Below are 23,021 nucleotides of genomic sequence, written 5' to 3' on the forward strand. Positions count from 1 at the left end.
TGTAGACCAGGCTGGTCTCGAACTCACAGAGATCCGCCTGCCTCTGCCTCCCGAGTGCTGGGATTAAAGGCGTGCGCCACCATCACCCGGCCACACCCTGATCTTTTTCCTTGATCATATGACCTTTCAAATACAAATTATAATAATAGCTTCAGGGATCTTGAAAATTGAAAGACAGACATACTTAAAACAAATTGAACAAACATGCAATAGTATATGGGTACATACTTGAGGATATGGCTCTGAGATTTGATGTCACTAGCACTTCTTGTATGTCAGGGACCAGTTTTGACACATATACCACTTACCAGGGCAGGGGCATGGGGGTTAGAAAAGTTAGTAAAGAGCATGAAGATGCTATACTTGTCAAAACTGGTCCCTGACGCTTGTGCACTACCACTAAAGGACCAAAGAACTCCAGAAAGAGAAGGCAAATGGAAGGGGAAAGGTGGGTTCCACGGTGACCAAAGGCTAGAAATGGCTGGAGGCAGTAAGGGAGCAGGCAGGCCGTGTCTCCCAGGAAGAAGTATGTAATGACTCCCTCCCATGGCTGGAAGAACAAAGAGGGGCAGTTTATTGCAAAAGGTCTTGGTAATCAGTCCCAGAACATATTCCCTTGGTCCTGAGGCCACAGAAGACCCCAGAAGCCTGCTCCAGGTAGGGTCCCACTCACACAGCAAGACACTCAGGTAGCAGTGGTCCTGCCTGTATGCATGGGGCATGTGGAAAGAGCTCCCGTGGCAGCTGTGCATGTGGCCCATGGTAACCCACAAGTTTTTGAGAGTCCCTTACCTACCAGGATGGATCATCAAGTCAGAGGAAAAGCAAAGTCAGCCTTTGGGTTGTGGTAGTACACAGGCAGTGAAAGAAATAATAATAAATCCCTGTAATTAAAATTTTGAATGTACCCCTCGTTGTCTAGAACACATGTAACAGGATTCCCAGGGCAAAGACGGCTCACCTTTAGGACTGTGGGTGCCTGTGCACAACACTCTACCAACTCGAGTTCTGATAGACAATGTGAGACTCTTGGCTCTTCTCCCAGCACAGAGAAAGGTAGTACCCTTTCTTTATTTGATCTTTCTCAAATTGTGAGCTAGGACAATACACCTCGTTACTCTAACGGGCATCTGTTTTACTTACCGTCAGCGTGGCTGTCCCTAAGTGTCCCCAGACATTATGAAAAAATCACTTGCTTTGTGCTCGGTGCCATCTTTAGTCTCCTGAAAGCCTAAGACTGGGAGGAAGTGCAAAGCTCACCATCCAGCTCTGACGTTTTCTCAAGGCCTGCCTTACAGCAAAAGGAAGCTAAAGATGGCATCAGTGGTGATCAGGACAGCCAGGTCACTACCTCATTCGAGGTGGGTAGCTGTCCAGTCATCTTTGCCGAACTGACAAATCAGCATTTAACATTTGTTTCAACTTCCTCCTGTCCTCTTCACCAACTTGAATCAGAGAAGGCTGGGTAGCCAGATGAAGGTCAAAGTTTATACATCACTGAGGTAAGTCTTCGCAGTGCTGGAAGGAACTGCGTGAAAGGAGAGAATGGAAGCTTAAAGTAGAAAAGCTAGTAGGAGTGCCCAGCACAGCTCAGTACCAGGCACAGGTCCCAGGGCGAGGCTTGGGTGGGGCTTCACTCCTGATTAACTTCCTATCCTTCATGGAGCCACTCCCCCTGAGTCGCCACCCACCAGGCAGGTGCCTGCAGCAGGAGACCTGCACAGCTCTAGGTAGCCCTTTCCTGGCTTATTTGTCAGGAGATCTGTGACTCTAACATGTCATTGTTCCCACATTCCTTTGGCTGCTTTCTGCAGCAGCATGGCTTAATTCCCGGTTTGTAAGTGTGCTTGAAAAGTCAAGACTGAATTTGTTTGGGAAATAATTTCAGAGGAGGTTTCATGCCACTCACACCATACCAGGGTCTTCATCACGACTGCTTCTGCTTCCTGGCTATTGATCACCTTCCATGTCCTTGAGCTTCTTGGAAGCCAGAGGGTCAGCCAGAAGCTCCTTTCTAGGCTGAGAACTGCCTTCTCTCTCTGGGGGAGGTGGAAAGGCATCCTCCACCTCATAGCCAAGCTCAGGCACACATTGCACTGACTATATACTCCCTCTTTCTGTCTCCAACTCTGTCTCTATCTGTATCTCTGTTTCTCTCCCTCTCTATTTTTGTCTCTCGATGACTTCCTTCTTTCTTTTTTCTTTATTCTAACCTCCCCTGACTTAATTCTGTTGTTGATACCTCTTTCATGTAAATTAAATAAACTCTTAATTCCATACATCCCTATACTAAGAAACAGCTCAATGATGCTCACTCATTGTGATAGGAGCCATGCCTCATAACTCCTAATCCATGCTCAGTATATGTTTTTAAGTTCACTATGACAACAGGCAAAAAAAATGTATTGTAATCTTTCTTTGGGTATTTATTCGTTAGCTTGTTATTAGTGTTGTTTTATTTTGTGGGTTGGGGTGTTTTATTTGTTTTGTTGGGGAGAACTGAGATTGTGTGGGAGACTTTGAGAAAACATCATTCTGTAACCCAGACCATCCATCCCTCAGGTCACCACGTAGCCCAGGCTAGCCTAGAACTCATTGCAGTGCCCATTTCAGCCTCTCAAGTGGTGGAGTACAGAGGCGAGCCACCACATTTAACTCTTCTTTTTGCTTTAGATTGCATTTCCTTCATTACAAAAGAGGTGGAAATGCTTGTGCTTTGGTACTGCTTTTGTGTTCTTCAAGTAAAATATATTCTAACAATCATTTATGTGAAAAGGTTTTCATTTCCCCCATTCTATACCCTTAGAGATATTCCTTAACAGACAGCATTCTCCATTTTTAATGTATTCTGAAGGACTTGGCACTGGCCACTCCAGAGTGCTGATGCACTCACCTTGTGCCTTCTGCTCCCCCATATTAACTGTTTCCAAATGACACCCCACTTCTGTAACCCACGAACCTTCATGGCAGTTTCAGGATCACCCTGCCTTGGTTGGTCCAAACTCCTTCATATCCATCCTTTCTCCTTTCCAACATGCCGTGGGAGAGTTGTCTGTGCCAACTCCGGGAGAAGTAACACTTGGGATAGTTTGGGGTGATGTAATTGGCAGTATCTAATTAATGCAGATTGTTGTCTTTGTTTTCTTGGTCCCCAGTCTGGCATACAATAAATATTTGGTAAATGTTGGAAGAGTTGAGCCATGCAGCCCAAATAGTAACCGGCAATAATGTGGCACATGTGTGCCTGGGTCATGGTCTCTTATCTCTCTCTCTGTGTGTCAGTTCCACTGTATGCTTCTCTCTCTCTCTCTCTCTCTCTCTCTCTCTCTCTCTCTCTCTCTCTCACACACACACACACACACACACACACACACACATACACTTCACATATGTCCTCCTAACGTGGAAATCTCAGATTATTTCATGCTCACATCACTTTGGGGTGTATAATAGCTCAACTATTAGTATATATGCAAGGAAAGAATGAAGGAGAAGGCGAGACATCATGCCACCTGCAGCGAACGCTCTTGAGAGCTGTGTGTGCATGAATAAAGATGTCACAGCTCCATCATGGACTGAATCTGTTCCCCAGGCTGGAAGTCACCATGATTGACAGCAAAGGCAGAACTCTGCCTTTCTGGGTCGGAACAACTCCTGTGGTTTCAGGGCTCACTTGGTGGAGCTGTCTAATTGCTGCAGTAAGGCTGTTGGCCCGCGTGTGGTCACTCCACTTCTGCTGTGCTTAATTTCTTGTGACCTAATTAATTTCTCACCTTCCTATCATTTTCTCTCCCAGAGACAAAGGTGCAGGCAGCAAAGATCTGTAGTCGTATTGCAGAGGTGCAGGTGGGAAGAGCACATTATTTATGGAACACTGATTTGTGGTGTGTGAGAAAAATCAGTTTATTTTGCTTGGACCATAGGGCTCAGACTGTGGGAAAGCCCCATGTTAAGACAGTTCCTGCGAAATACAAGGCCATGGTGGCTAAAAGGGCCCCAGAGACTTGGTCAGTACTAGTCATGAGCATGACACCTAAGGCCAAGGAGAATAATGGGGTCTGTGTCAACTTATCTTACCAGGAAAGGAAGTGACAGCCTAAATAACATGATCTACCAGGTAGTGAAAATTTTCCTGTTTTAAAAAAAAAATGCTCATTAGTTCACTCCAAGACCAGTGGGTGTTTGTGTGGAATGCCCAATCTCCATTCCACCTCCACTCCGAGATTCTCTTAGCAGCCCCTCCCCTTGACATGAAAGTAGTTCAAAGACGGATGATCCAGGTCAAGCCAAAGAGGTGAAGAGACTATGTTCAGGAAAAAAGACCCCGATTTTTAACAAGAAGCCTGATAATGGGCTCATCTCTGCTCCCTTCATCTCTGTGTTGATGCCCAACTGACATGAAAAACCTGCACTACAGAGAAATAGGGGACTGTGGAAGAAACCGGGGACTTTAACACTTGGACAGCCACAGTTTTGAGAAATACATGTTATCACAACTACGTGATCCATTTTAGAGCTTTCTGTAGTTTGCCCCAACAAACTCTCTTCCTGATGCCCAACTCTTCGATACTTCATGGCACCAGGCTTTATCATCACCATGGAGACTGGTAGAGTGCCCTTTCCTGCAAACCTTAGAAAAAGCTCAGCTTGCTTGACAGTAGTAGTGCACGCATTTAATCCTAGCACTTGGGAGGCAGAGGCAGGTGTATCCCTGTGAGTTTGAGGCCAGCCTGGTCTACAAGAGCTAGTTCCAGGACAACCTCCAAAGCTACAGAGAAACTCTGTCTCGAAAAACAAACAAACAAACAATAAGTAAAAAAGCTCAGCTAATTCTGTGGCACCAAGTGATGGGGCCATTCAAGTGTTTCTCTATTCTAAGAGTCCATGGAGCCTGGTACTAGCTATGGATATAAAACATTCAGTTTTCCTGTAAGTTCCTTGAGGAACAAGTTGTCCCAGCATCCCCTCTCAGAGACTGATTCTTTCTCCAACCCTCCCAACCCCAGCTGCACACAGACAGACTCATGGCTCTGTTATTCCTCATGTCTTTTTATAAGTTCATTTTCCAAGATATTTCTTTACACATGAGCTACAGCGATGGCAAGTCATTCTGGCTTCAAGAATATCCTTGTGTGTCTTAGGTACTTTCCTTATTGCTGGGACAACATGTTTTTGGTGACAGAAGCTTAAGGTTTATTTTGGCTCACAGTTTTGGATTACAGGTCATCATGATGTTCCTTATGTCACAGCAGCAGGAGCTGTGTTCCCAGTCAGGAAGCAAATTGAGGGACTAGAGAGCTGGTTCAGCAACTGAGAGCACTTACTGTTCTTTCAGAGGATCTAGTATACAATTTCCAGCACCTGAGTGTGGCTCACAACCTTCTGTAGCACTAGGCCCACTCTTGGCTTCTTTGAGCATCAGACTTGTTTGTGATACAGACACATGTACACAGCTGGAACACACCCATACCCATGAACAGTGGTGAATTCTTGTGTTCATTTTGTGTTCTTTTCATGTAGTCAAGGATCTAAGCTCAGAAAATACTTCCACCTTACCTACAGTAGACCAGTCTTCCCATCCTACTAACCACTTTCAGATAATCCCAATATGCATGCCCAGAGGCCAATCTCTAAGTGATTCTGGATATCACCCAATTAACCATCAGGATCAGCCATCAGACTGAACAACAGACAAGATACGGTGAGGGTTAAGACCAGTCAAGGTGGACAGCCCCATAGGAGCTACAGAAGGGACACACCTGCTCTATAGGTGGAACACATCAGGAGGATGTCAGGAGGTACATGTGGCACATGGAGTTCTTAGATATGCCAAAGAGAAGCCTGTGGTGCTCTGTTGGTGTGCTAGCACCACGTGATGGTTAATGCCAAGGCTGTGGTCAGCTCTGACATTCTCTACCTGTGTATGGGAATAACCAGCAGCCCTAACCACAAAATGTGGGTGGTGACAGGAAATGGTATAGTGTTTATGAGAGGCTCGCATCATAGTTGACTTTTTTATTATACAGAATACGAGGTCCTCTGTTCTATGCTCAGAACTTCCCAAGCAAACAGGCCTTAATTTTAATCTCTCTGACAAGTCAAAATTGTGGAACCCTAGCTTTGTCATCAAGAAAGTGGAGGTTTTATGTTCTTATTCCCATCGCTCACATGTGAAACCACAAAATATGAGCTTGTATGAAACAGAAAGAAAACACTCACAGTTGGCATAGGCTATTATTATATGGTTCCCAGAACCATATTGAGAGATTGGGCTAATGAAACAAGGAATGCTTTATGGAGAGACAGACACAGCAGGCTCACCACAGATTAATTACCTCCATGATGGAGGGCTAAGACACGAGGTAAGAGCCATAACTTCTTTCCCCATCTCCACATCCCTGAGATAAATGGCAAGAGTTATTCTGGATATATTCTCTCCTCCATGGCATTCAGTCACCCCAAACAGGGTATCACCAGGTCAAGAACAAGTGAGCAACCCTGGCATGACTGTTACTTCTTTACCAGGGTAGTACAAAAGTTTCCTGTCCATTGTCTACCTCTTTTAAATCTTGACTCCATGCCATAGCTGGGGCTGATGCTTGGTATGGATATCCAAGACTACACATTTAAGTGTTCAGCAAGTTAAAAATGAGTCCAGAGTATTAGGAAAATGACCGCACAATCCAAAGTATTTTGGCAAGGTAATAAGTTTTATTTCTGCAGAGAGTGTTTAGCTGCATCAAATCTAGTAGCAAAGCACAACCAGTGGGAGCCACTAGGTTATTATTCCTAATGCAAAGGGGATCCTGGGCATCACTCCCAGTGGTCAGAGTTTGGCCTCACATTCTTACACTGTGGCTAATTCAAAATGATACAGTTGATACACAAGATGCAACTCTTAGCACCAGATGAAACCCTGGATAGAAATGTTGATTTCAAGAATTAGAATTTCTGCCAAGTGGCTTCTTTACAATACTTTTCAAATGGAGTATTGTCTTACATAACCCTGTAATAGAAAAGACAGTACGTTTCTTTTACATTTCTCACGAGTACATATGGGTATGAAATAAAAAGCAGAGATCTTCCTCTAGCCAGCTCCTTGCCCTTGGAAGCACAAATGTGTGCTGTTAGTCTGTGGCCTCCCAGGACTTTATTGTACATAAACAAAACATATACGTGTGTTTTTTTTCTTTCTGTTATTTGCACAAATGTAAACAAATTATATATATTGGACCGAATTCAACTTCGAAAAGTGTAATCAGCCATTTCATTTTGTTGTTCTTCTGGGGGCCCAGAGTTTCTGTTGTGCTAGTGCAGAATCACCTGTGAAAGCACAAACCATGTGACTTCTGATGTTTCTCGTCATTCTGATCCAGAGTGAAGGCATAAAGCTTATCCCTGGCATTGTCGGAATGGGACCTGCAAGCCTGAGTCTAGTGACTACTAGAATATCCACAATCCTACATTGACTCTGCATTCCATAAAGAACAATGGGCTGTTTAGACTGCCTTCTATAGATCATGAAGTAAACAGATAGTTAGAGGGCAGGGGTGCCCTGAGGCAGAGAAGTCCTTCAGTTTTCATGCCTTCAAGAAGTTTAAGTCTCCTGAGAGAGTTACTGAAATGAAAGACACAGGAGAAGTTGTATTCAAAATATCAAAGACTGTATTTCCTTTCTGGGCTGCATGACCTTCAGCACTGGACTGCAGTAGACAAGGCTCTACACAGCCTGTGTTTGTCCAACAGAATGGTCCAAGGAAGAAAAGCTGACTATGAAAAAAGAACAGGGCAGGGAGTGTTTCTCTGCAAAGTAGCATGTAGAACAATATGGACTACAAAGAGACAAAAGAAAATGTATCCCAGGGACAGAACAAAGAGGGATGGAAAACCCTGGAACTCATTCTTACCCAAGCCTCCTATTCCGGAAAGGAGGACCCATACTCATTTGGTTGTCCTGCTCCTATTGGCTGAGAAACCCAAGACAAAGATCTGCCAAGAAGCAATGAGGTGGTAAGAGCAGGAGGTTGTAATGAAGTGAGGAAGTAATGGAGAGATTTGATGTCCTGAGAGTGATAGTGTCTCAGGGAAACGAGCTTGCTCAGGTGCAGCCAGGAGTCTGGCTGGAGAGCAGCTTTCTAGCCTACATCACCATCACTGATGCTGCTGTGGTCTCTGGCTATGGCAGCAGAAGAGAGGTGTTTAAAGATTATGATATTACAAGGGAAGAGATTAGAAGGTGCATGTGTTTCTAGAGCACTTGGACTAAAGTTGAGGAGATTAGCATGGTTCCCACAAAGGGACACTATGCAGATTCATGGAGCATCTCCTGCTTTTGTTTGATTGATCTGGTGGCTTGAATGAGAATGGCCTCCATAGACTCATACATCTGAATGATTGATTCCAGTTGGTGGTGGAACTGTTTGGGAAGGATTAGGAAGAGTGCGTGCCCTTGGAGGAGATGTGCCACTGGTAGTGGGCTTTGAGGTTACAAAAGCCCCCTCCAGGCACAGTGTCTTTCTGACTGTTGCCTGTGGATCAGTATGTAAAGCTTCTGCTCCATCACCATGTGTCTCTTCTTCCCACCATGATAATCACAGACCAAGCACCAAAACCTGTTAGAAAGCTCCCAGCTCCGTGCTTTATTTTATAAGTTGTCTTAGTCATGGTGTCTCCTCACAAAACTAGAACAGTAATAAAACATCAGAGAAGATGAAAAATTCTACAGACAGGCAGCAATGACAGTCATACAGCAGTTTGACTACACCTATTGTTACAGAACAATTTAATTAGAAGGATTAAAATGTAATCTGAGTATATTTTATCAACGTAAAAGGATTTTTTTCTAAAAAGAAAAAGAGAGAGATTACAAAGCTTTGTACTACTTCCGAAGAGTGCGGAGAGGAAGTGCAGGTTCTGGAGTCACTGTAAATGGACGGCCCACAGCATTTGGTCACTAATTAGATGGAAAAGTTGAGAAAAAATGGAGAAAACTACAAAGAAGACATTCCTGAGCAGCGACTGTTGCTCTAAGAAGCAGCTTGCCTGGAACAATAAATAACAAAGATACATAAGCTGTGGTTCCATTTGTCTAGCTGGCTATCGGGGACAGTCTTGGCTTTATGCTCCTCTGATTGCCTATAAGTAGAAGAGGCGTCACCTAGACCCAAGTCATTAGCTTATATGACCTTTCTGAACTTTTCCATCATGTTTATGACTCATTGTTAGTAACGTTTGAATTAGCAATGAGTTAAATACTGGGATCATGGCCAGACAGCATTAATGTCTTCGGGTCACGACCTCACCTTGAGTTGTGGTTTAACACACACACACACAATGTCCCCTTCTCTTTGGGCCCATGTAGTTTCCTTCTCTTCAGGGAGGTTGTGGAACTTCTGGCAGATGAAATGAGACTGCAGGAAGCAGATCTTGGAGGGGATGGAGTGGGGGTTCTTAAGGATAGAGCCCAACCTTACTTCCTGTTCCATCTCTGAACTGAGCAAGCAGCCTCTCGTGACTGCTGACAGAGTCACAGAGCTGTGGGCTATTCTGGTCTCCATGCCCTCTCCTTAAACCGAGAGTCCAAATCTACCCTTCTTCCCTGAGGCTGCTGCTTCTCAGATCTTTGGTAACAACTAGAAAAGAAACTAAGACACCTTGTGCTGCCTTCTCCTGGGAACTGAGTTCTGATCTAGCAATGTTTCATTTAGAACAAAGAAAAGCCTCACTGCTAACCTTCTCTCATCTTTTCCCTTAATGGGGCCATAGAGTACCGGAAAATCCCTAGACGGTAGAACGAGAAGGAAGAGAATGCTGCACCAAGACCTGGGGGTCCCTGGGGCACTAAGAGGAGCTCCCAGAGCAAGAATGAAAAAAGCATTAAGAAACAAAGTTTTAACATCATCATTAATTAAGTTATAGTCTAAAGCCCATTAGAATCCATTAGTGCTTTGTCAGCTACTACAAATTGGAACTCTGATTTTTTTTTTAACTACCAATTCTCAAGAGGAAAGATTATGCAGTTTAAAAATAAAGCAGTGCTTTCCCAAAGTTTTTAGTCGACGTGTTCAGTAAACTTTTAAGTGTCAAATGGTGTTAAGAAGAGTTGAAATTCTTGTATTTATCAAAGGAGATGTGAAACACAAAATTTGCTGATGTGTGTGTGTTATTGACATTCTGCTGGCACAGACCTCATCACTGGAGAAGTGGGGGTGTGATGGAATGTGGAAAACTCAGGATTCGGGCAAGAAGAAGGGAAATTGCACTCTTAAGTCCACTGATATGCAAGCCCTATGCATGCTCAGCTCTTTAAATATAATCACATTTGACACTAAATTTCAAGAGGTGTGCGCTACAGACTCTCAACTCGGGCTTTGAGTGTTGGTTATCAATTACTGTATAACAAGTTATCACAAGCTTAGTGCGTTGAAACAGTATAGATCTCCAGCATGCAGTGTCTCTGTTGGGGCCTGGACAAGATTAACTGGATCTGTAATGGGTAAGTGATCATCAAGGGGCTTAGTAGGTGTGGAAGGTTGCTGGAGGTACAACTCAGAAAGGGTCTTTCCAAGCTCTCTCCTATTTTTGCAGAATTAATTTCACTTGGACTTCAGGATTAAAGGCAGCCTTGCCTTGAGAAATATGGAGTTAGACGATTGTTCCATTCTGTGTAACCCTAGGGACTGCAAGAATTTAGTTGAGGCAAGTAACAGGTCCCTATTAAACCCAAGGAGACAAGATCACACTATGGCAAGAATACAATGGAGGGACACAGAGGCTGGCCTATTGTGAGGGGATATGCTACCATATTCCTGTAATCCCAGGCTTTATAGAGTATTCAGAAGGACCATGTGCTTCAAACCAGCCTGAGCTACATAATAGACATTTTTCTAGCATTTGCGAGGTCCCTCTATAATTCCAGCCTTGGAACTCCAAGGTCTACAGGGGTTTCTCAAAAGCAAGCTGACCAGAGAAACAAACCATGTCTTAATCTGGGGTTTAGAAAGCCAACTTCATTGAAAAGGTAGAAGAGAAATAGGTGGATGACTGCTGGTGTCAACCACAGGTCTCCACACACCCCCTCCCGCCACACACAGTCCCTTGAAAGTGTCAAAAGTAACTAAACTTCAATAACATATGCATTGACATGTACATAATCCTAGGTCTTTCTACCTCCAAAGGTTATAGTGTTCAAATTATAATCCGTGCTGCACTGTTGAATATCTAAATTATTTATCTCCTCTATGTCTTCATCTCTTCATTTAACACACTAGCAGCTCCATTCAACTGACTCATATAGTCCTTCAGAACAGCAAGCATAGCTGGCAGGAATGGCTGAGAACCCTCCAGGGTACCTTTCCCAAGGGGAAACGGGAGTGGTAGCCCCTCTGGATCCTCACACAAGGAACTGATCAACCATGTTAATGTTCCCTGTGGTTCGTTCTACAGTGTCATCTATGGCCTTGTGATCCGAACTATTTGGATTAAAAGCAAAGCCCAAGAGACGGTGATTTCCAACTGCTTGGGTAAGGCTCTGACTCTCTCAACCCTCCTGCGGTTCTTCTCCTCTAGCGGGCTGAGCTGCGGCTGCCTGGATCCACAGGCGTGCTTGGTTCCAGCGGGACCCAACAACGGAGACCCCAAAATCTGCTCAGAGGGTTCTGTCTTTCCCTGAAAACTCCTGGAGAAGGCTGGAGAGATGTGGTTCAGGATGTAGGGGCACTTGTTGCCAAGTCAGAGGACATGAGTTCAACACCCAGAATTGACATGGTAGAAAGAGAGAATGGAGTCCAGAAAGTTGTCTGCTGAACCCCACACGAATAAGCAATTAATTAATTAATTAAAATGCAAAAAATACACATAGGAGAAGGGAGAGGGCACCTGGAACTTGTCCAGTCATACAAGCAAAGTCCCTTGAAGCAACTTTTAAGGCAGTATGGGGAGTCACCCTAAATGTGTTCCAGGCACAAAGAACTTTGAGAGCACAACATGCCTACCAAGCTTGAAGATTGGCTTCTCTGCTTGGCTTGGATTTAGAAATGGGTAAATCTACCATCTGATTAGAGGATGATCTTAGCCCTGACGTCACGCACAGCTCAGTCCACATGCCTTCCCTGATATGCTAGCCCAAACAAGACTGGCAAGAGAGAGCCCTTCCCTAAATTCCATTTCACTGAACTTAGTTGCAGGGCACCTCTAGGAATACTATGTGGTTAGGATGCACTGGAAAAGACCCAAAAAACAGATGAGCCAGAAAGAAAACAGGTTTCCAGCCTTGCTATAATGTGGCAGTTATGTAGAATGAAACCACTCTTAGGCCCCATGTTCCTCTCATCCCTTACATGAACACAAGCACATACCCCATAGGCCCACATGTACAAAACATCTACAGATGTTCACACACCTAGACTTCTATATACTATAAAACACACACACATACACACAACACAGCACAACACACACCATCTGAACTCAAATAGCAACCACTAAGTACTATATAAAACATTGGAAGAAGTTGGCTTCTGCTGCAGATCTATCACTGCAAGCCATGCCACTTTACAAAGTCAAATGACTTTTTAAGGCTCCAGTGAGGTAAATGAGTATCTGCATTAGATTATTTTTCTAATCTTTGTTTGGACTTGAGCTCCCTAACTCTGCACCAGCCATATATAGAACTTGGTTTAACACAGTAGAAGTGTCTTAGCTCATGTGATAGGAGATAGCCAAGAGGATCCACAAGGTTTATCGGATATGAGCATTTGTGTCTCTTTCCCTAGAGAATTTGAAGAGGTATGCAAATCTTGGCATCTCCATCTTAATGCAGGTGTGTTCTGCTGTGTTCTCCTGTTTGGTAGAAGCAGTATAGGACAATAGACACAAATCTTAGATCCTATATCCCAGTGACACAGACAGGACAGAGGGAGAGACAGAACATCTTCTGTTGGCCACTGGAGTCCTTTCCTTTTGTTACCTCTCTAATCCCTGTCCAGCTTTCAAGGTGGTATTATGCAGATAAAAGGGGGCTCAACAGTGAGACGAATTGCAGTTTCTATATGTGGCACATGGTGACATGACCAGGATTCAAGTGCATGTCACTGATTAGGACACCCATGCTTTTTCCTTTAAGCCCGTTCATCTCCCACAAGGAAAGAAATTAAAGAAAGAGAAGCGATAAATGGCTTTTTAACGAGCCCGAATTTACCCCCTCCCGAGCGTTTTTATTAAAAATCCAAACTCTAGATCTTCGTCCAGCATACCGCCCACAGCACTCCCAAGGAGAAGCCTCCCCTTATCTCTAAAGCTTTGTTCTCTATTTGAAGGTGAGAGTCTGGTTTGATTGAGGTAGCTAGGATACCAATATTTTAATCCTCTATCCTGTGATTTCTGCCCGTTACAAAAGGTTGGTGTGTTTGTCCCTGCCTGTCCCTCTGAGTCCTTACCCTCCTGTTCATACCCCCAATAGCTCTTCTGTTGCCTACACTCCTCACCCAATGATCTATGGTGAAGTTTACTGCATTTTCCTTGAGTTCACCAATCAGAAAAAAGGAGCAAGCCACACAAAGGCAGAGATCTGGGGTGATCTTCAGCAAGCCTCCCCATCACTGTCAGCCAGCTCCTTTCTCTCTGTAGGGCCTCTTATTATCTCCCTTCTGTTGTATATTTTAGTGATGACATTGGGCTTCCCCAACCTCCAGGACTGAGTCAGTACAAAGCAACTTAGAGATATATGTCTATCACGGCCACCCTCGTCCCGCAAGGATGACGTGACCACCGGAGCTCTTCTCACTGCAGTTTTATTCCAGGACTTTTTACACTTCTCTCTCTCTTCCCCTCTCTCTCCGGGCAAACCTCTCCCAGCCTTTAAGTAGGCATTGGCTGCCAACCCCTAACTGCCAGGTGGGCACTGCCCATAGGCTCATGCATATGCAAGCAGCTGATAATCATTGCGTGATCATAGCATAGGTCAGGCCTTAGCCATAGGAGTTGATTATCATAAAGAGCACTCGCTTTCGGGATCCCAGAGGGCGGGAGCCAGTACCATCAGGTGGCTCCACGCAGCTCTCTACATTGCCATCAGGTGTGGCTCTCTACATATGTCCACTAATATGCCCAACATTGCCTTGCTCTAAATTAGAAATGGCTACTGTCAGTTTTCATTACTTAATATAATTTTAAATCTCTATTACACCTGTGTTCAGCTTGTCACCCTCTGTGATCTCCTTCCAGAATGAGGCTAGCTGCAATCTCCAGAGTTTATCCTGTCTGAATTTTATTCCTCAATGGACTTTCCTTGACGTCCCGTGTATCAGAACAGCCAAGGCTCTCAGGAGCTGGCTGGTAACGGGGTCTCCAGCAGTGTTGGCATGCCAGGGTTAATGCTCATCAACAAGGTACATTGGCTAAGATTAGTGTGAACAGAAGCTCGCTTTGTAAACACTGTCTGCCAAGCCCAAGTCGTCCTTAGTGTGGAGCCCTTCTTCTTGCTGACAAGTGTGTTTGCTTTTTCCCACCCAGGGGTTGACTCAAAGAAAACAGAAAGGAAACAGTTTCATAAATGACCGAAAGGCTTTCCCACAGACAGATGCTGTAGGCCACAAACATAAGCTTTCACACAGTCATGTGCATTTGAAGTCTGGGACAAACTGTACCTTATGGTGAGGGCATTTACTGCACAAGGATGGGAGACTGGGGGGGGGGCAAGCCATGAAACTGACAAGGTATAACATTTATGGAGAGAACTGGGTCTCCCCATTATGGCTTTGTGGGTGTGATGTGATCAATACTGTGTCAAATGGCAGGTTTCAAATTCTATGAGGCAGAATGAGGTAGAGAGGGAAAAAAACCTTTAGATTAGGTACCAGGCTGAAGTTCTGCTTCATAGTGCTCTCAGAACCAGCTGAGGACACAACACCTTTCTACTTATGTCTAGAAAAACCCATGAGGGAAAGCAAAGATATGAGCAGATGACTATTGTGGAGTTTCGTAGCTAGCACGATGCCATGTCGTTAATATGTTGGCTGGTCCCAGCTAATCAGCAAACTAATACAATTCCCATCAAAGGAGAATTAAAACATTTTTTGAGTCTGGTAGACGTTTATAAGACAGAAAAGTTCAGGAGCCAAGAAAATCCAAATTATTCCTGAAAAAAAAATAGAAAAAAGTAGGAATGTTTTTCTGTGCCAAATATAAGATTATTTTAAAGTCAAAGCTGTGAGTAGAAAGACATTGACATAAAATAGATAACAGTAGAAAATAATATGGCCCAAAATAGATCTATACATACATAGTTCTTGACATATATCAGAAGGTCATGGGGAAATAAATTAAAACTTTACTTCAATCTACAGACAAACATAACTCCAGGGAAATTAGAATCTTAGATATAAAAATATGTTTTTAAATTTTTAAACAAAAGTTAGGTGATATCTTTATGATGCTGGAAAATCAAAGATGTTACAGACAAGATGCATGCTAACTTAAATTGCAAGTGAGAGTGCATTAGTTTGACGGCGTCCGCATTGTGAAAGCCAGTGTGCACACTCCATGAGTGGCCTAGAAAAAGATGAGCTGAGAGAATGCATGGGCAACTCCTACAGAGCCATTTCAAAAGGGGATTTTAAAGCCAATAACATGTTAAAAAAAAAAAAACTCAGCAAAGCACGAACAGGCATTTATCAGAAAGGAAAACCAAACTCAGAGCTCCATCAATAACTAGGGAAGTGTGGATTTAATTCTCAAGTAGATACAACTGTCTACACACAGAATTGGTTTAGAAAATGATCTGGCAAATCTAAGGGCTGGCATGCACACAAATTTAATGCTTTTTGGATTGCTCGGCAGTAACACTCCTTATGCCTGCCTCAGACTGTTGATCTGTTTGCTTCTCGTCTGCCTCACAGGCTGGCAGCCATAGCCAATCCTCAGATCTAAACCTTGCTCCTCTTCCCTTTTCAGTCCCCATCCCTCCACTCAATGGATCCATCCTGAGGCCTCTGAAGCAACAAGGGGGAAGCCAAGTCCTTGGTTTGATCTTTGCCTCAAGGTTAAATCTTGAAGAGGTATTTTTGTGGTTGTTGTTCCAATTTCTCAGTGTTAATGGCTTCATTTGGGAACGGGCTGTTCCTGTCCGAATGTGCACATTTAGAAAAGGCTGGTTCAAGGTTGCTTTGTATTTTCACTTCCTAAGAGGCCACATGAGAAATACATCCATTGCAGAGCAGACAGTTGTTGCTCACAGCTCCACATGATGAGAAATGTGGAGACTTTCTCTATCTCCTTTATTGTCCTTATTAAGTCAACCAACTCCAATCGAAGCTCATTTCTTTTTCTCCGGTTCCTTCCTAAACACGGCTGGTACCAAATCAATACAATAACAATCAAGCTAATCCACTGTTAGCACTCAGTTTACCCCCCTCACCTCCTGTGCTCTGATGGAGTGGGAACACATATCCTCTTGCCAGGCTCAGCATGTGGCTCGTCCAGCAAACAGATCACAGTATCCCAGCTTCCTGTCACTGGCTGATCAGTGTCTTGTGTTTCTTTTTTTCTTTTCTTTTCTTTTTTTTTTTGTTGTTATTGTTGTTGTTGTTGTTGTTGTTGTTTTTGTTTTTTTGAGACAGGGTTTCTCTGTAGCTTTGGGGCCTGTCCTGGAACTAACTCTTGTAGACCAGGCTGGCCTCGAACTCACAGAGATCCGCCTGCCTATGCCTCCCAAGTGCTGGGATTAAAGGCGTGCACCACCACCGCCAGGCTGTGTTTTGTGTTTCTATGAAGGCAGCATTACATATACAGTACCAATGTCTGCTACGGCAAGGGTAACTCTAGCAGCTATATTAACTCTGAAACATGAGTACCCTTAACAAAACAGTATTTAAAATGTTAAAATATTTGGTTTTTTTTTATTTTATATGTTTGAGTATTTCCCCACATGTGTGTATGTGTGCTAGGAGTATGCTTTGTACCCAGGAGGGCCCGAAGAGGGCATGGATCCCTTGGCACTAGAGCTCTTTGCCTAAATTGAAGGGCAGAGTACAAAAACAAATAACCTGTGAGTTTGTTGACACTCCCTCAGACACTGGTGTTACTTCCTGTTAGAGGTAAAAAACAACAAACAAAAAGCAAGCAAACAAACAAACAAACAAAAAAACCCGAGAAAAGCCTCAGACAAGAAAGCTAATTGGGTGGGTAGGCACAGTCCAAGACTAGAGAAAGGGACAGAAGTTCTCCGAGGGATTTAAGGTCAAAAGGCTATGTAAGTTTTGGGTCAGCTGGAACATTCTGGCATAATCACACTCCTTACTGTGGTCACTGGGGTGGGAGGGAGCTGGATGTGATCCTCAAGATGCCTAAAGTCCTGGAAGATTCCTCAACTCTACTCAAGCCCCTGCAACAACAGAACTCAGAAAGTGAAGCCGTTGCTCCGGGAGCTGGTAGCAGAAGGTTGAGAGCAGGCAGCCCCAGAATGGGCAGTGATGTTGATCAATCTGTGATGGACGGGCTGAATGAGATCCAGAGTCTTGAAGCAGAGAGCAGGGAACGGTGGCTGCACATGGGCACGAGCATCTTCAGAGAGCATCCAGGGTGGTTCTAAAGAGGCTGCAGCTGTTGCACAGATGCTGCCAAAGCCAGGACCTCTCCACAGGAGTGTCTCAGTGGAGAACTGGGGGCTGGGGTGTAGGAAAAGCTTCCCAGAGCAGCAGCAACAATACAGACCTGACCAAGACAAAGTGGCCGCCTGGGAATATGGTGGCCGGGGAAGATCTGGGCATATTCTCAGATATACGCTTGTGTTTGTCAGAAAAACTAGCCCCAGAAGGACCCTGGAAAGGAGACGGCCCATCCCATAGTTGAGAAAACAGGCCATGGAGACAAAAGCCTTTAGCTGAGGGCTCCAGGGGCAGCTGGGTTATGTTTGTGGATGAAAATTTCTTGTTGATCAAAATTGATTATAAGCTTTAAAATCTTCAAAATATTCATTTAAAAAAATCAACCTGAAGTGCACAAAATTTCAACACATAAAACTTGTTTTAAAATATTTCTGAACTAGACTTCCTTGTCACAAGCAAACCTCCTGCCCACATTCCAGGTCCTGGTGGGGGAGGGGAGCCTCCCTATGCAACAGGAAGGAAATTCAACTCCATTCAAAGTTCCAGAGTGTGCTGTTTCAGTGGCATGGCGGGCAGATTCCAGAGGACCAGTACCCAGATCCAAGGGCTGGGATCACATGGCAAATGGGATTCTGTGCCAGCGAGATGGCTCAGTGTTTAAAGATGCCTTCTTCTCAACCTGAGTCAACCCCTTGAGTTCACGTACAGGTGGAAGGGGAAATCCAACCCCACATGTTCCCTGACTCCGTACATTCATCACAGCACTCACATTCTGTTCTCCACAGTAATAATTATATAATTATTGGCTGAGGAGATGGCTCGGCCGTTAAAAGAACTAGTGCTCTTCCAGAGGTTCTGAGTTCAATTCCCAGCAATCACATGCTGGCTCACAACCATCTGTAATGAGATCTGATGCCCTCTTCTGGCAGGAAGGTGTCCACGCAGACAGAGCACTCATGCATAAGTAAATTAAATAAATAAATAAATAAATCTTTAAAGAAAAAGTAGAAAAATTATAGAATTACATAAGCAAGCAAACAAGAAATAATGAGAACCTGGTAACTCTGAAAGGAGCCTGTGTCCTTGGGAAGATTAAAAACTGGAGCTGACCCAATGAAAACCAAACCTCTGCTGTGACCCCACTACGGCTGCACCCTGGAACGGAAGCAGGGTTAGCAAGCATGCTTCTTCCAGCTTCGGATCCAGTGAGCCCGCTCCTCCCAGCTGTACAAGCCATTCAGCCAGTGAGAGCTGAATTCCACTGCTTTCAGTCCAGCTCAGTGCCGAGTCCTGAGTAGAAATAATCCTTTTATCTCCCAATAAAGGGGAATTACCTGTATCCTGTAACTCAGCTCTCTTTGAAGAGCTGTCTGTGAAGCTGGAGGCTTTGCCTTTGCTGGAGTGGTCACATTAAAGATGATTTTCACTGATCTCATTGGGAGATCCAGAGGGCAGGGAGTTGATGATATTGTCATCCAGTCGCCCTGTGGAAAGTGTTGAGATTTTCCATTTTAAAAGATTTCAGAGCACAAATGTCATTCTCAAAAACTTTCCTGAAAGACAAATTAAGTTTTCAAAGCCACACTGCTTAGGGACCAGCTGTTACCTTGGGCCGGCGTGTGGGGACACTTCGAAAGACATAATTTGATCTGCTACCATCTTTCCCTGCCCCTGTGGAGATAATCTCACCCTGATAATTTCCTGCTGTCTATGGCAACACCATTGTATAATAGACTGTCTAGGGTAGTAATACTGTCAGTTTTCCTCTATAAAGACAGCTCCCTTTTGTCCCGAAACACTGTTAAAACATAATTCAAGCCAAGTGACAAAGTGGTATGCCAGCAGAGAGGTTGTCACCTGGGATACAGTTTTAATTTCCAAATTAGGAAACCAAGACTAGGAACTTTAGACAACTTTCCCACGTTTTCCCGATGTTTATTCCCTGAGTGTGTGTAAAGGTTTCATGTCCTATGAGATGGGAAGTTCTGAGAGCAATAAATCCTTCTGGCAAGGGGTCCTGTGGCCAATCTTCCGTCTGCCAATCCCCTTCTCTTCACTCATTTCATCACATCTATTGCACTTTCTGCGCATCTCAATCAACCATAGTTTAATAACTATGTAATAACGCGATTGTAAGAAGAAGGTATCTACTTATTCAGCACACATTTTTGATCCTTTAATTCATGGACTTGAACCATAACAAAGCCCCCTCCACAGATTCTCACAGTCCTCCCATGACCATCTCGCCCTCAGATGGCAGTCCCGTATGACTAGAGTTTATGCGCCGGTTCAGACGTGGCTGTGTCTTGTGTCTTGGGCTTTACAGAGAGCAGAGTTTCAGTGAACTGGTCTGCAGAAGCCATTCTAGGGGTAACTGCAGTGACTTTATGGGTGACTCAGCACAGCTCAAGCCTGAGAGCACCCCTCAACAAGTAGGATCCACCCCCTGCTGCTCTGTGCTCTAATTCCAGCTTTGGCTGTTTCAGTGGCCTGACCTTATCTTCTAAGAGAGAGTGTGGGCACCTCATGGCATTTGCATTAGATTGCAAACTGAACAGGTCCTAGCAGCCATCCCTGAACCATCCAAGTCTAAGATCGCCCCAGAAGAGCAGAACATAAGCAGGTCTGAAAGTCTAACCTTCCTTGTCCTTTTAACATTTTGTCCATTTTAAGACCCTTCTTGTCTACAGATGGCAAACTATGCAGCAGCTACAACCGAGGGCTCATCTCGAGAGCAAAAATCAAGGCCATCAAGTATAGCATCGTCATTATCCTCGGTAAGAAATATCCCTCCTTGTGTTACACAACTGAATACCACTCTGAAAGCAAACTGGTGATAGCCAGGCCATGCAGGGAAGGAATATGGTACAGGCACTTCTACTTTTAATTACAATGAAAGGATTCATCAGTGTGTCTGGTTGCTTTAAGAGCCGATAATTGGCTCCTAATCCCTCTCTCTGTGAATATAGTTGCCCACCAAAATCATGGTCTGAATCACTCTTAGACGATCTGATTAGGACTGAGCTGCTAAAGAAACCCCCCTTGACTCAGAGGCTTCATTTAAGACATTGTCTCCCTATGAAATAGTAGATGTGCATTCTTCTTCTTCTGGATATTTAATTTCAGAGTCGATAATGATTCCCTTATGGCCAAAGCCTATATTCCTCACACTTCTTGTCTTCTGCTCTTTTCTTCCTGTACTTAGAATCTATAAAATCAGTTTGTACTGCTGTCTGTCAAAAATGGTAAGAGAGATGCATGGCTCACTTCCTCTTACTTTGTTCCCCAACAATGACACCTCCTCAGGCTACCCTGATGAGTATGTTTAAATAACTCTCCTTTCACTTCATCCCAACTTGCTGATTTGTCCCTGTTTTCTAACTGTATCTAGCATGAGACACATTCATAAATATAGTTTTATTAAGACATATCTTAATATAGGATATATATATATATTATATATATTAAGTATATCTTTCATGACACAATTATAAATCCATAAAGTCAATGACTTGCCCTTGAGTTAATCATGCTATCCTAAAGTTAAGTTACACATACACCACTGAGTTAATACTTGTGTAATGAACAAATGGATGCAGATATAGAAGGGCAGGAATGTATGCTGTTTCTTTCTTGTTTAGCTGATATGTCTCACCTCTGCTCCTTTAGAAGCACTTAGGAGCCCCCAGAAAGACCTTAGCTGTGTGTCAAATCACAAGAATAGCTCTTTCTCCCTTTCTAAAATACAAAATGCCAAAGAGCCTGCGTTCAGCATGGCTAAGCCATCAGAGAAAAGGCACACAACACACGCCAGCTGAGCTGCAGGGGCATTCAAGGCTCATCGAAGCTCTAGGAACTCTTTCAGAGGCTTCTGAAGGAGAGCAAAGATTCCTTGCCTTCACAGCCAGAATCACAGATGCCCATTTTCTGGATGATGAGAGAGGAAATACACTCTTAAACATGCATTCCCAAGCTGATGTATTCTTGTTCAATCAGAAATTTTTATTCCATATGAGGTCTGTCCAGTCTGCAGACAGGAGTGCCCACGGGCAGGCCAGCATGCTGTCATAATGAAATAGCTTATCTGTAGCAAATGTTTTTTAATGCTCTTTTACCATCATAAAATGATAAGTATCAATATTAACAACTACTGCATTTTTTTAAAGTCAACATACTACTCTAATAATTAGCTAGAGTAAGAGTTAAGTTAAAAAGCTTTATAATAGAGCAATGCCAGCTTTTATGTGCAACTATATGGGTACAACTTCACTGGAAGAGTAATAAAGAAATCAGATGCCTACACCTGTACTGCTACAACTGACAACAAATACAGATGTTTCCATTGAGACACACAAATACAAGCAGTTTTACTGTCACTACCTGATTTTCCAAGCAGGCAAAAAAGAAAAAAAAAACCTGGTAAGGCTTCAAATTGAACAAACTCATCTTGTCCATAAAGGGACTATATTTCTGAAAGCTTCAATATTTATTAAAATATTCATGCGTATCTATAAAAATAGTTAGCTCTCCAAACTACAGTATCTCATAAGTGCCAAGTTGACAATTCCAAACAAACATGAGACAAAATATTGACTTATGAACTTCTAGCTCTAATATTAGGAAGGACTGACAATCTTATAAAATACACATACACAAATTTGCGTGCACACACACACACACACACGGGGGGGGGGGGCGGAGAAAGGGAGAGAGAGAAAAAAACAAATGGTGTTGCCCTTGGTGCATAAGAACTGTTCCAGTAATGGCATTAACCACCCAGAACACAGAAAGATGGTGATCTTAAGTTTTTCAATGATTCCCATTTAAGATATCAAGTCCACTTATGGGGGGAATTATGAATTAATTTCTCTTTTCCAACTTCTGAATCAAGTTCCTGAATTTTTATCTAATGACAATGGAAGATAGTTGCCCCTGCATGAGGATGTCCGTGGGTGGTGAACTTCTCCTCTAGGGCAAATTCTGGGGGTGAGAAAATAAAGTCACAGTGATGTGACAAGATACAAGTGGAGCAGGTTGGTGTAGAGGAACCCAAGGCTATGCAGTTCTGAGTTTGCCTGTGTTATCCAGAGAAATGGCAGATATATAAGTGGTAGCTAGCTTTATTACAGAAGGATAGATGACACAAATAGATTATAAATAGATAGATGATAGATAGATATAGATAGATAAATGATAGATAGTTAGAAGATAGATAGATAGATGATAGATAGATAGATAGATAGATAGATAGATAGATAGATAGATAGATGGATGATAGGTACATAGATGATGATAGATAGATAGAAGATAGATAGATAGATGATAGATAGATAGATAGATAGATAGATGATAGATAGATAGATAGATAGATAGATAGATAGATAGATAGATGGATGATAGGTACATAGATGATAGATA

The 23,021-nt window shown here is 43.4% G+C and overlaps 1 protein-coding gene across 2 annotated transcripts in view; it reads left to right on the plus strand.

Moving 5' to 3' along the window:
- The window catches only part of Npsr1 (neuropeptide S receptor 1), a 190,628-nt gene that overhangs the window by 164,222 nt on the left and 3,385 nt on the right, over positions 1-23,021 (plus strand). For both annotated transcript variants that reach the window (XM_005346956.2, XM_013346224.2), the window contains 2 exons: positions 11,446-11,522; positions 20,294-20,380. In XM_005346956.2, coding sequence (XP_005347013.1) covers positions 11,446-11,522; positions 20,294-20,380 — 164 coding nt within the window. The remainder of the gene's footprint in view (positions 1-11,445; positions 11,523-20,293; positions 20,381-23,021) is intronic.

This window comes from Microtus ochrogaster, chromosome 5 (genome assembly GCF_000317375.1).
Source record: "Microtus ochrogaster isolate Prairie Vole_2 chromosome 5, MicOch1.0, whole genome shotgun sequence".
Taxonomy (NCBI): Eukaryota; Metazoa; Chordata; class Mammalia; order Rodentia; family Cricetidae; genus Microtus; species Microtus ochrogaster.